Source organism: Acyrthosiphon pisum, chromosome A1 (genome assembly GCF_005508785.2).
Source record: "Acyrthosiphon pisum isolate AL4f chromosome A1, pea_aphid_22Mar2018_4r6ur, whole genome shotgun sequence".
In the NCBI taxonomy this organism is placed as follows: Eukaryota; Metazoa; Arthropoda; class Insecta; order Hemiptera; family Aphididae; genus Acyrthosiphon; species Acyrthosiphon pisum.
The window spans coordinates 107,071,404-107,084,509 of NC_042494.1; the positions used below are offsets into that span (position 1 = coordinate 107,071,404).

General features: G+C 31.6%; 1 protein-coding gene across 1 annotated transcript in view; it reads right to left on the reverse strand.

The window, feature by feature from the left end:
* Positions 1-7,001, reverse strand: part of LOC100164134 — a 20,002-nt gene extending 13,001 nt beyond the window's left edge. The window contains exon 1 of the mRNA XM_008184917.3: positions 5,307-7,001. Within this exon, the coding sequence (XP_008183139.1) occupies positions 5,307-6,895 (1,589 nt within the window). The 5' untranslated portion in view covers positions 6,896-7,001. The remainder of the gene's footprint in view (positions 1-5,306) is intronic.
* Between the last annotated feature and the right edge of the window lie 6,105 nt (positions 7,002-13,106).

The following is a 13,106-nucleotide window of genomic DNA, read 5'->3' on the forward strand; positions in this document are numbered from 1 at the left end:
AATATTTTACGGTAAAACTGGATTTTTTACGGTACTAATATTTTTTTTTAAATGAATTTTTTGATAATTTGTAACAAACAGAATATCGTTCTATGCGTTGTATAAATATATCATACATTTTAGGAATTTGTTTTATTTTTAATTTAAAATCATCTATATTTTGTATACCAAAATGGGAAACAATGAGCTATTATGATTTTTTACGGGCAACGGAGTGCACGGGTCCAGTTAGTTATAATATATAGCTAACGTAACATATTAATTAATTATTTTTGATTTAAGACACATTTTATTATATGTCATTAAAATCGTATTTTGTAACACAGATATTTTGAGGTGTAAAGGAACTCTATTGGCTTTATATTTGTTTTTTTCCTTCAAATTTACAGTGAATGATGCAGTTTAGAAATTTAGTAAGCTACACATTGACTTGGAAAAGTTGGACGAATATTGGTACTATAGTATTGTGTGACGACATTATCAAAATACATACATGTTATTCATAATACAGTGCAATACAATATTATAATAATATTATTATAACTGTTTGATACACATAGAATTTATTTGTTCCTAGTTAATAATTATAATTTAATGAGTTCAATATAATAATACATTCTTTTCAACGAAACAGAACTTGGAAAAGCTAACTATTAATGCATCTTATATATAATAAGTATAAAAGTAAATAATTATATAGATAATTGTATCGGCTAATAACCCTATGCTAGATGTCAAAAAATGAGAAAAAAACAGATTAATTACAATTGGATTTGATAATTGTATTAACATTGTAAAAGCATTCATACTTAATATGGTAAATAAAATAATAAAAACCTTCAGTCAGAATTGATTTTTGTAAACGAGTGCAGATGATGCATATTTAAATACACTCAACTGAATTTTTTACATATCTACACCAGATTCATGTCGTCATATAACCTACCTACTCGAATCTGTAGCATGTCTGATCAATATTGCTCACTAGTAGTATGTATCATGTACATTGTACATTGTATTGTATCTTAGTGGATTTAACAATTTTAATAAACTGTATTTTTTTTTTATATAATATTAATGAATAAATATTCACTGCATATTGTCGATGTTAATAAAATGTTAATTTAAAATAGTTAGTTATTAAATATACTTAAATATTTATTAATTGAAGTTCGTTGTAATATTATTAGCACGCACATCCGTAGGTAACCTACATTATGACGTGTTCAATTGTATAATTCATTATACATAAGATGACGAATTTTATTATTATACATTTATAACAGCTAATCAAATAGGTAATCAAATAGGTAATTTCAATTTGTAAATATTTATTACTTAGTACTTATTGTTTTCGAATGCTGTTAAGAATGTAATATTAAATTGTATTTGCGTTGTTTTTTTAAATGTAGCGTGCTACTTTTTAGCCACATTTTTTTTTAACATTTCCTTATTGAAAATTGATTGTTTGTACTAATTTTACATTTAGTCAGTGTACATAATTTGACTGCGTGAATATAATAATTAATCGTGGGTTAATTTCACTAAATACATTTATTATTATCATAATATAAATTAATAAATATTATAGTTCTTATAATATTTTTAGTATCACCAAATATTTTGTAGGCAGTGAATTATTAACTATAATTTAACTACGCTAACAGTAAATTTTTAGTGTCTTATAATAGGTAGCATGATTATAATATATTATTATATATTAACACTTTTGAACAATAGAAATATGTACCTTATGGTAGTTTGATCTAGAAATGAACTACTCATAACTGTACCTACTGCCTAACAAAAGTACTCATTTAAGTTTTAGTTTTAAATTACAATTTTGAAAAGCAATTCCAAATAACTAGAGTTGTAATGTTTTAAATGTTTTGTAAATTATTTAAAACAATAAATTAAAATTCATGTTTAAAACAGTATAAAATCCAGATGAAAATTGTATAAACAATTTTTTTTATGTTCTCTTATCGAATAAAAATAACATCAAATTAAAAATTCAGATTTGTGTTCAAATATACGTAAAACAACATAATTCACATTTGTCATGTATTACGATTACCATAATAGGTATCAGGAAAATTTAATTTAAAAATTAAAGTTTATTATCTACCAATCTATTATAATATACCATATAGAAGACTATTCTAGTTAGAAGTTTATGAATTATGTATTAGGTAATATGTTCAAATTATTCTTGATATAATATAATGTAGAACGATGATTATGATATTGTGTATTCTTCTACAGGCTTGATAATAATTATAAAGAACATTTTTTTTTTGGGTTGTACATTATTTGTTTGTAAGCAACAACGTTTTTGTTTCAGTCATAATATTTAAGTTTGTGTGTATTTATATGTTCAATGTATCGCAACATAATATACAGGAACTCCAAGTATTCCTTTGGCATATTTATATTATAAAAAGCTTTTGATGTAACTTTATTATAAATAATATTTTCTCGTGTATGAAACTACATTAACCTGTCAATTATTTTCCATGTTAACCCTATGAGCGTTAACGATTTAATCTTGACATTATTTTTAAAGTAGGTTGATATATTCTAGATTGGCATTATATGTTTAAAAAAATACATAAACGAAATGCCAATTTGGAATTTAATGTATAAATTTTTAAATAAAATATCAATACAGAACGTGCCTACTTTAAAAATAATGTCAAGATTAAATCGTTAATGCACATAGTTAGCGTGGAAAAATAATTGACAGGTTAATGTATATATGTATACACGAAAAAACGTAAAACTTTTTTTTTGGAATAAAAGAACTTGAAACGCATGTTCTTATTATTTTATACGGTGAAAGGAAAACTTTGCTGAATAAGATTAAAAATAAGGTACCTACCTAAAGTCACAGGCTATACTATCGTAAGTGCGAAACGAATTTATTTCGTTAGAATTGATCTCAAACCGAAACTTTTGTATACTTGGACATTTTTAGTAGAAAAAAAACGTGACGGTTCACACGGTGAGATTATTATTATTTTTTTTAATACGTGATTTATATGTTCTCCAATGCTATCATAAATAACTCTGTAATGGAAACTTTGAGTGTTCTTAAAATAAACGAAAAAAACGGTTACGTCTTTTTTTTTACTGTTGTTAACAAATAGCACGAAAATTGTGTAGCGTTAAATTAAAATAAAAAACAAGCTAATTTTTATGTTAAACTTGAAGATTTAAATAATAATATTTTTCAGTAACTATACATAAGGTGATTTGCCAAACGAACTCTCATTTTCTTTTAATAATTAAATTTCCGGGTTTTTGAATTTTTAGAAAACTTATAAGGACTATATTTTAAACTACATATTTCATACTATTAAACTAATAAAGAATTATTTTGTAGTGATCAAAATTCTTTGAAGGCTTTTAATTGAGGCTTAAGTATATTAAAAACTTTAAATTGAAATGTTGAATAAATAAGGGGTAAGTATTTTTGGTAGTTCTGCTAGTATACCTGAATACAATTCAATTTATCTGAATCAATTAAACTTGTTTGATTGTTTCATAAAAAATAAAATAAATGGTCATATTATTATATTATCAATATTCGATTGGTTCTCTGCAGTTACATAATATTGAATATTGATAATTTTCTGGTTTGCCTGTTTTTTTTTTTATGCAATAATATTGGTTGACGTTACCAAATATTGTCTTGTTATTTTGCTCGTCATTTAGTGTCTACTATGTGTATGTAGTAGAACAAAATTGTTAATCGATTTCATGGATATCAGCGCATGTATTTAATGTTATCATTATTACAAGTTACCATGTTTATATCTGTCGTATAAAGAATGTAATTTGTATAAAACATTTTCTGCAATGGGAAATACATTTTATTTTCATTAGGATTAATATAATATTATACATACTTGAATTTGAATTATTATAGTCTAAACTATAAAGTTATAGAAGATTATTATTACTATTTGTCTTTAGACTTTGTGGTACAACAATAAATTATTCTCGAAAATTATGTGACACATTTTGATTAAACAACGTATATTTTTAAGTGTTAGTTTAACAGTTTTGTTTGAACGTATTTAATTATTTTGAATGATATATTGATATTCACTAGTTGTGAAGAGTGGCTATCATTACACTGTTAAATATTATATTCCTATATTATTGGTATATTTACATGTGACTATATAAATGTATAATAAGTTACCTATGTGATAATATAATGGCATATTTTCAATAATTTCGCAACAATAAATATGTTAGGTGTGTAGTTAATGATTCGTCGACGAGTTTGATAGATCAATCTGCATAAAAGTTGTCGGTTAAGGGTACCTAATACGCACGGTGGCGTTGTATTTTATACATGTTTCCGTCTAATAAATTTTAATTATTACCATAGGCACACGCATATTTTATAAGCAACTACAATTTTTAAGGGAATGCCACTATACACATAAAACTCAAATTGTGTTACAAGCTTACAACAGTCAGATTTACATAAAAAAACAGTTTTGGAAATTCCCCGTTAAATTAACCTACATAATATATTATTATAGATAAACGCACAGTAGTTTTATGACTGTATTATTAGAGGTGAATTAACCCCATCGAAACATTAGTACCTATATTGATTATAAGCTGCAGTGTTTTTGAGTCTTAGCACTCCATGTAGGTATAGTTACGTATTAATGACGAGTTAAAAACCATTTAGGGTAAATTGTTTCAGATATTTGTGTGATTTGAATTTTTATTATTCATTTTGTTTTCGGAGTAATTCATTTTATTCACGATTGTGATACTTGTTTGAGGTCGATTGCAATTAATATACGTAACGTATAAAATAAAATGGTAATTAGGTAGTATAATTATTGAATCAGATTGATGACAAATTCACATCTGTCCAATCCAAATCCAGATACATCCGTCCTTTACGGATTCTCAACACGATTAAAGATATACAGGTTGCACATCGCCCTATAATAAACGGCTTTCAGATTAACTTACAAAATGACTATGTAAAACAGCTGTTAATAATTAACTACTAGCGTTTGATGTCAACACTCAACAATATATGTCGACATTTAGAACTAATTTTACATCTATATATCTACAATCGGTTAATTATAATACTGCCGCTTGGACCACTATACTGGTTAATAATTATTGGTAGTAATTTCGTATTTCACCTTATCAGTAGTCGATGTGCAACTTGTATATCTTTAATCGTGATTCTCAACCAAATTTCACACATAACACGACGATATAAACATTTGGAAAGTAGTTCGATAATTATTGTGACATACCTGTGCGGGACGTTAGTGGTCGGATGGCTGGGACGAGCGGTCGGCCGATCTGTGATGGACGGTGCCGTTGAAGAGGGCGGCTCGTCGATTGGCGGTAGTCCGTCGTAGTCTTCGTGCTCGTCGTGACGATGGTGCAGAAGTCCGCTAGAAGTGGCCGCCGACTCTGCGTAACCCGGAGGATCCGGTCGGCCGTTCATATCAGAAGACGAAGCCGGAAATTGGTGCAGGCGATGCTGCATCGACTTATTGTTGTCGTCCCGGTCCATTTCGATCTTCTCATACCGGTCGAACGGATCGGCATCGATATTGGCCACGGCGGAGTCGAGTGGCCCGGAAACCGGGACGCCGCGGGAACCGGTCGGGCTGCCTTTGGACCGGATGGCCAGCCCACACAGAAATATGAGGCAAAAGGACAGGACCAGTATAACGCCGACGATGAGCCCAGGCAGAGCGTATCGATCTGCGCCCAGTACCAGCTGCGGAGACCGTTTGACCACGACCACGGTGACGTTGGATCGGGAGCTACCGGACCGGTTCTCCAGCTCACAAGCATAACTTCCACCGTCCTGTGCGACCACCGACACGATGGTGAGGTTCGTATACCGGCCCTCGGTGACCGGCACGCTGTGGCCCGTCTGGCTCAACGGTCGGTCATTGCGAGTCCACCTGGACGATGGTATGGGCACGCCGTACATACGGCACGATACGGTGGCGTTGTCGCCCTCGGTAACTACCACAACGGCCGACACGGGCACCGAGTGTGGTTCACACGCGAAGTCATCTAGCTCGAGCTTGTCCCACGGCGTCCGGGCTAGCCGGACGGGTGTCTTGCAGACAGGTGGTGCGCCGAAAGGCACGTTCCGCCTAGCCATCCACTCTCGGAGCGGTCGCAGCTTGCACGAACAGTTCCACGGGTTGTCGTTGAGCTGGACACCATGCAGTCGGGCCAGCGACACGACCGTGGACGGTTTGACGTCACGCAGCTGATTGTTGTCAAGCCGGAGCCACTCGAGCGAGTTCTCGAGCCCGGCGAACGCGGTGGACTCGAGCAGTGCCACTCGACACCCCGATACGTCAAGCCGGACTAGCCGTGGGACGTGAGTGAACGCGCCGTTTGGCACCTTCATGATCGGGTTGCCGTTGAGCCGGAGCTCCCGGAGCTCGGGCACTGACTCGAGCACGGCTGACGGTACCACTGGTATGCTGTTGTGGCTCAGGTCCAGCTCGACGAGGTTGTTGAGCTTGCGGAACGCGTACCGGTCCAGCGCCTTGATTCGGCACCGGGACAGGAACAGCTTCTGCAGGTTGAGCAGGTCGGCGTCCGCGAACGCGTCCTTGCCCAGCCTGTACAACGGGTTGTCGTTAAGGTCAAGCAGCTGAGTGCCGTAGTCCAGGTGCCTGGGCACGGCCGTCATGTTTGCAGACGCGCAGATGGCTGACTCCTTTCCACTGCGCCACTTGCACTCACACGCTACCGGACAGTCTGCCCGAGCACCGCGCACCACGCACGCTGACAGCACCAGCAGCACCACTATCAGTCCGCCGCCGGCCATCGCCGCCGCCGACGCCGGCGCCGGTGACGACGGCATGCGGTTGACGGGCGCCGCCGCGACGCGCTGCACCTCCTCCTCCTCTCGTCGTCGCTTACGACCGGAGTCGTCGCGCCGGTCATAATGCTGACCGCAAGCTGCAATGGTACCTGTGACAGAACAGTCAAACCCAATGTATTAATACATCTCGTTTTGTTTTAATATTACATAATATTATTATTTTATTTTAATATTACATTATATAATTATTTTATTTTAAAAATTGATGACCAACAATATCGTCGATATCGCTACAGATTTTCGATACCACGGTATTATTTTAGAATCATTCGAGGCTATGTCGAAGCCTGTTTTTATTGAAATTGGTTGAGTTGGATCTTACAACTTCGCTGAAAATATTAAGTTTTAGCGGTAAATGTAAAACTTTTATTTGCTTCTGAACTTATAAGGTATGAACAGATTTTTTTTCAACGATACAACGTCTGAATAATATGAACGATATGGATGTTTGAAATTATGTAATTTTTCATCATTAATACTATCATGCTGCCTAACAGAAACGATATCATCAACGTCTTTCATATGCACGCCAAGCTGAACTTGTGAACATAATATAACACCTATTTGTATTCTTTGATACCGATTGAAGTCTTCATTGAACACTTCTTGAACACTTCATCAATAGATGACACAAATTAGGTTAATCGTACGTAAATATGTCTAATACATATAATGGCTATGTAGAATTTGTGTTAAGGGTTTTCGTGCATGTAATTGATTTTATTTATTATGATTTAAAACTTGTCAACGTTTAACTTGGTACTCATTATAATTCTCGGCATTCCCTAATTCTCATTATAATATTCAATGAACGGTATTGGAAAAAAAACTTGACATCTCGCATCCTAAAATCTAATACTCTGTATATTTAGCCGTTTATTCAATCAACAATGTTGAGAATAATACTATAAATAATTTTTATATTTATGTACTTGATATTATTTATATCAACAATATTTAATATAATTAATTCCCTTGAAATTGAACAGATTTGCTCGTATTTTAATGTAGAGAGGTAATTAGGTTAATAAAACAAAGAATTGTAAAAACCAAAACATATGAATAATTGTTAAGTTGGCTAATAATACCGCAGTAATGTTTTATAAAAATAATAATAAAAAAAAATACTGCCGTGTAATAATTGTAGGTAAACATCGGAGCATGGAGGTGCAGTTGAGTGTATAATCTTTCATTTTAAATTTTACATTTTTTATCTCAACTTTTCGTATTATTTCAATTTAATAATGAAATATTAATAAATATTTTATTTGTTGTTGGTACACGTTTGTTGGTAGCTTTTACTCGCTTTGATGAATCATTTTGTCTCTTTTTCCGTTACGCGCTTGTATACGTTTTGTATTTTAATTTGATTCCAACTCTGTCGACAATAACGAAATGAAAAAAAAAAATTATTATATTTTAACTACTCATCGTTAAATCAATATAGAACTACATATCTTATTATTACGGTGTGGTATAAAAATATATTTATGTATCGGTTGAATCAGGCGTGGATCCAGGATTTGTCAAAAGGGTGTGTGAGGGGCGCAATTCCCTTGTTATTTGAGGGCACCCCTCGTATTAACCTTTTGTTTTTACGGTATAAGCAATATTTCCTCCTGAATCTACCTGGAAATTTTTAGTTTTTTAATCTCCTATAGTTCTACCATATATCCACATATCAAATATTGGTTCATTGTTTGCACCGTAACGATTGTTCAGAAGTTATGCTGTAGTTTTTTATTTTATGATTATTCGATAAAAATTCTCACATAAAAAATATATCATAGCAGACATTTATTTGGTATAATTATGTACCTCCTGGATGGCTGCACTACCACCCTAAGTCCATACTATTGCATCATCATCAAATACACCCTCTCCTACATTCATCATAATAATATATTATTGTGAATCGGACCTTCATGTCCGATTGTCGACCGATTCGTGTGCATTTCGGTTGACAACTACAATGCGATTAGAGCGTGTTAAGATATCGAAAACCCTTACTTTCCGTCCCATCACATTTCCGACACTTTAGCCTCTAATCCCTCCTCTTACTGGTGGAATAGGAATAAAATGGGTCGAACAATGAAAAATACACGATAAATTGTAACCATAAGACATTGAACAGTTATTCTTCGATATATTATGCTACGCTCGGGTTTCCATGTGATTGGAATTGTATGGAGGCCAAAATATTACCATCTACGTTTTGTTCAACAGGTCATTGGTGCTTATAGAAGTCTTTTAAAAACATTGATGTACCGTGAACGTAATATGGACATAATATTATCTACTAGACATTCAAAACAGTGCTTATAAAAACATTCAATGATATTGAAGTCATGCGTATTATGGTGTATTTTGTCATTGTACACGTTTTTAAAATATAATATATTAAACAACAACAACATGTTTAATGTTGATGTGATTTTCGATAAAATTAAAAATGGTCGTTTCTTTTATATGATTTATAAAAAACCGGGTTTTCATTAATTTTGTATTCAACAAACTCTAATACGGCGGCATCGTATACGCAATATAGGTACATGAATGTGTCGAATAGTATCATAATATTATTATTGTATTAATTCGTTTTAAAATGTTTAGCTTTATAAATAACTCATAAAACCTACTTCTCATAATATTAAATATATATATACCTATATATATTTTTATTCTAACTTGTGATTGAAATTGGTTTATTCGATGTCTATAAAGTATTGATTTAAACGATATAAACACCACAAGCAAGGGGTGTCAAATCTAGCAGGCCATTCAACAAGCAAACGGAAACATAAACGGAAATTCATGATTAAGGTTACAACATATTACCTACCTTTTCTCGGTTGAATAATTGAGGTTTGTTTTTATCGTTTTCCAAAATAGAACTTATAACATTTCTGTGTGCCACACTTCGGGGAATAGAAAATTACTTTTCGTCATTGATTGAGGTTAACTCTGTTATGGTACAATTATAATATTTAACTGCAATTTGCATGTTATCAGAAATAGTTATAAATAATCCAACGAGATATTGTAAAATTACAAATTATGTAGGTATTGACTTTTAGTTCTCTCAATATTGTTGGAACAAGCCAATAAATATTGTTTTTATAATTAGTTAGTTATCTCAATTCTTATAGTTTAATCTCTGTTATTAAACATATTTTTGTTTTATATTCTAAATAGTGCGGTGAATTCAATGGTTTTATTTTTAGTTTTTTAATTTTCTTGTCTTTCACTGTATTTTAGAGCATTACAATTAATTAAAATGTTTAACTCTGAGGATGGTTTCTGGCAGAAATATAAATTATATATTTATGTTGATATTTATAGTTACGAAACATTTTATATATTATCATACACAATATACTAGGCTTGTACGATAGTATAAATTATTATAACTATAGAAAAACAGAAACAATTGTTTATTATCTACTTACATTGTAGTCAAATAAACGCGATCTCAGTCGGTTTAAAAATTATTATTGTTTCGCATTTTTTTTTCAAAAATAGTTATAATTCGATGATATTAAATGTAAGACTTTGAAATTTTGCCTAAAACTATGTTTCAATTCAAACTCTATTTGAACTTTGAAGGTTCATTAAATTTTAAAAAATAATTCAGACTGCTTCTAAAGTGAATAAAAAATATACACTTATTTATTATCAAGTTAAAATAATTTATTTTGCATACTTAGAATGAATAGTGGTGTGAGTTTTGAGTTTTTGGAAAAATATTCGTTAGTAGTATCAACACGAAATAGTGAAATTAGGTAGGTAATTGAACTTTACCAAAAGTAAAACATGTTATTCAATATTAATTAATTTTTATTGACGAAGTATGTGAACTTTAAGTTTGATAAATTAATAACGAAAAATATCGTCATGTTAAATTGAATTTGAATTGAAATTATTTCGTTACAGCTTATCGTCGTGGTCATATGACAATTTTGAATTTAGGTGTATGTCGTTTGTCCGTTTTAACTTATTCTTTGCGAAAAATTCCTCAGCAAATATATATTCCGTATTTTGAAATAAAATACATGTAACATTGGAGGAACATTTTTCTGTCGAGGGAATAGCGTATACGTTTTACGTTGATATTGTAGGTAATATTGATGACCTAAAATATAAAATAGAACTGAAATCCGTGTTGGTCTGTACGTGTGAAAATCACCAGTGTAAATATTCCATCGACCATAAACACATTGAATAACGGCTTGAAAGAGAGAGAGGTCGGGTGGGAGGGAGGGAGGGAGGGAGAGAGAGAGAATTCGCAGAATCTTAACTATAGAAACAAGCCGAAAGATAAAAACGAAAGTTTTCGAGATCCAAATGTATTTCCGGCGGGTTTGATTACCAAAGTCATCAATTAAGGGATACGTGAATTGGTCTCGAACATTGTCACTTTGATTCAATCATTTTTCGGTATAAATAAGTTCAAGTAGATCATTTGAGGACATTGTCCAGCCATTTTTGAGTATTGACGAGTGTAAAAATAAAATGTGATTTGGGTCGGAAAAACTTTACGAATGTATAGAGTTCGGAAATCCCACAATATTATGATAGATATACCACTCTGTAGTTTAGTGCGAAACTACATCATGAAGTACTGTGTGAATAAAATAGTCAAGGGGTTTACTAGGAAAAAGAAAAACACTGTGAATATTTCAGAAAACGTGAATTTAGCAAAACATGAATTAAATAAAAATGTCATATCTTTTATTTTGGATTAATATTGAGAAGAGCGAACAATATAATTATATTTTAAAAACTTGAAATAATAATATTATAGTATTGATACTTTTTTGAATAAAAAAATATAATTTGATTAGCCGTTTGAAAAGATTATTTTTTCAATTTTCTGAGTAGTTATCATACGAGTGTTAATACTAAGAGGTACCAGTAAATATTTCAGTTGAACAATTATTGAAAAATGATTTTCAGGAAGTTAATGGGAAAACCGAAATATATGATTTGAAAAAATTTAAATTGTGAATCCTTTCGTCACACTAATAATGTACTGATTCACACTTGCGAGAGATAAGATTAAAAATAATGTAAGGCAATATTAAAATATTATAAATTAACAAATTACAAATTTTGTTCATTTATACTTCATTATTCACTGAATATTTCTATTGATCTGAAAATATTTAGTTATATTTTTTGCGGTAAACATATTACCTATATTGAGGTTAGGTACATATATATAGGTATATTGAACACAACTGAAAAATGAAGAATTTAAAGTTATAGTGCAGTTTTAATCGATTTCATTTAAAAACGTATTTGAATATTATGATGAATCACCATTTATCGTTTATTTATTTTGTATTTTTTGTTAAAACGTTTAATTATTATTAACAAATATTCCGAGGTTAGGCTAACGAATTGAGACGAGTAATTTCGAATTCAATTAATCAATTCAGACAGTTAAATGATTCACATAATACATGTACACTAGCTGGTATTATTATAACTTTGATAGTGAATATACGCTCTGTATCAATAAGTATATAAAGCGTACTATTATACTAATCATGACAATATTTTTTCCAGCAGGTATTGTACTGAAAGCGAAAGTAACTTATTTATTCGACCAATGGTTTATAATCGTTATATCATTGACGCTGTTGGGGTGTGTATATGGGGCCAAAATTAAATACAAAATTGAGTTATTAATCCATAGGATTTTATAGGTATATACTTACAATTATTTGGACCGGAACGGTTAAGATCAGTTTAATTGATAATAATCTATAGTGGTATAATATAAACATTCAATTACCTATATAGGTACGCAACGATTACGGTAAATTTTTTTCACAATTTATGTATCGGATCAATGTATGGCCATATTTATTATTATTGTATAAACAAAATACGATTAGTTGTATAATAAATTGTTTATCGTAGAAAAATAAATTGATACAAATTTAACGGTCGTCAAAGAGAATTCAATATTATTATTATTTTTTTTTTAGTATGAAAATGTGCTTTATCTTAACCGATTTAAGTAAAAACCTTGTATGGGGTTATCATTGTATACAATTGAGCATTGAAAAGATCACATAGATTTATGTTAAACGCCACGGAGGACAATTTATATGGATATGTAGTGTCAGACATAAATCTTATTGTGATCAATCCACTTGCTACTATTTCTCGAGCGTCCATG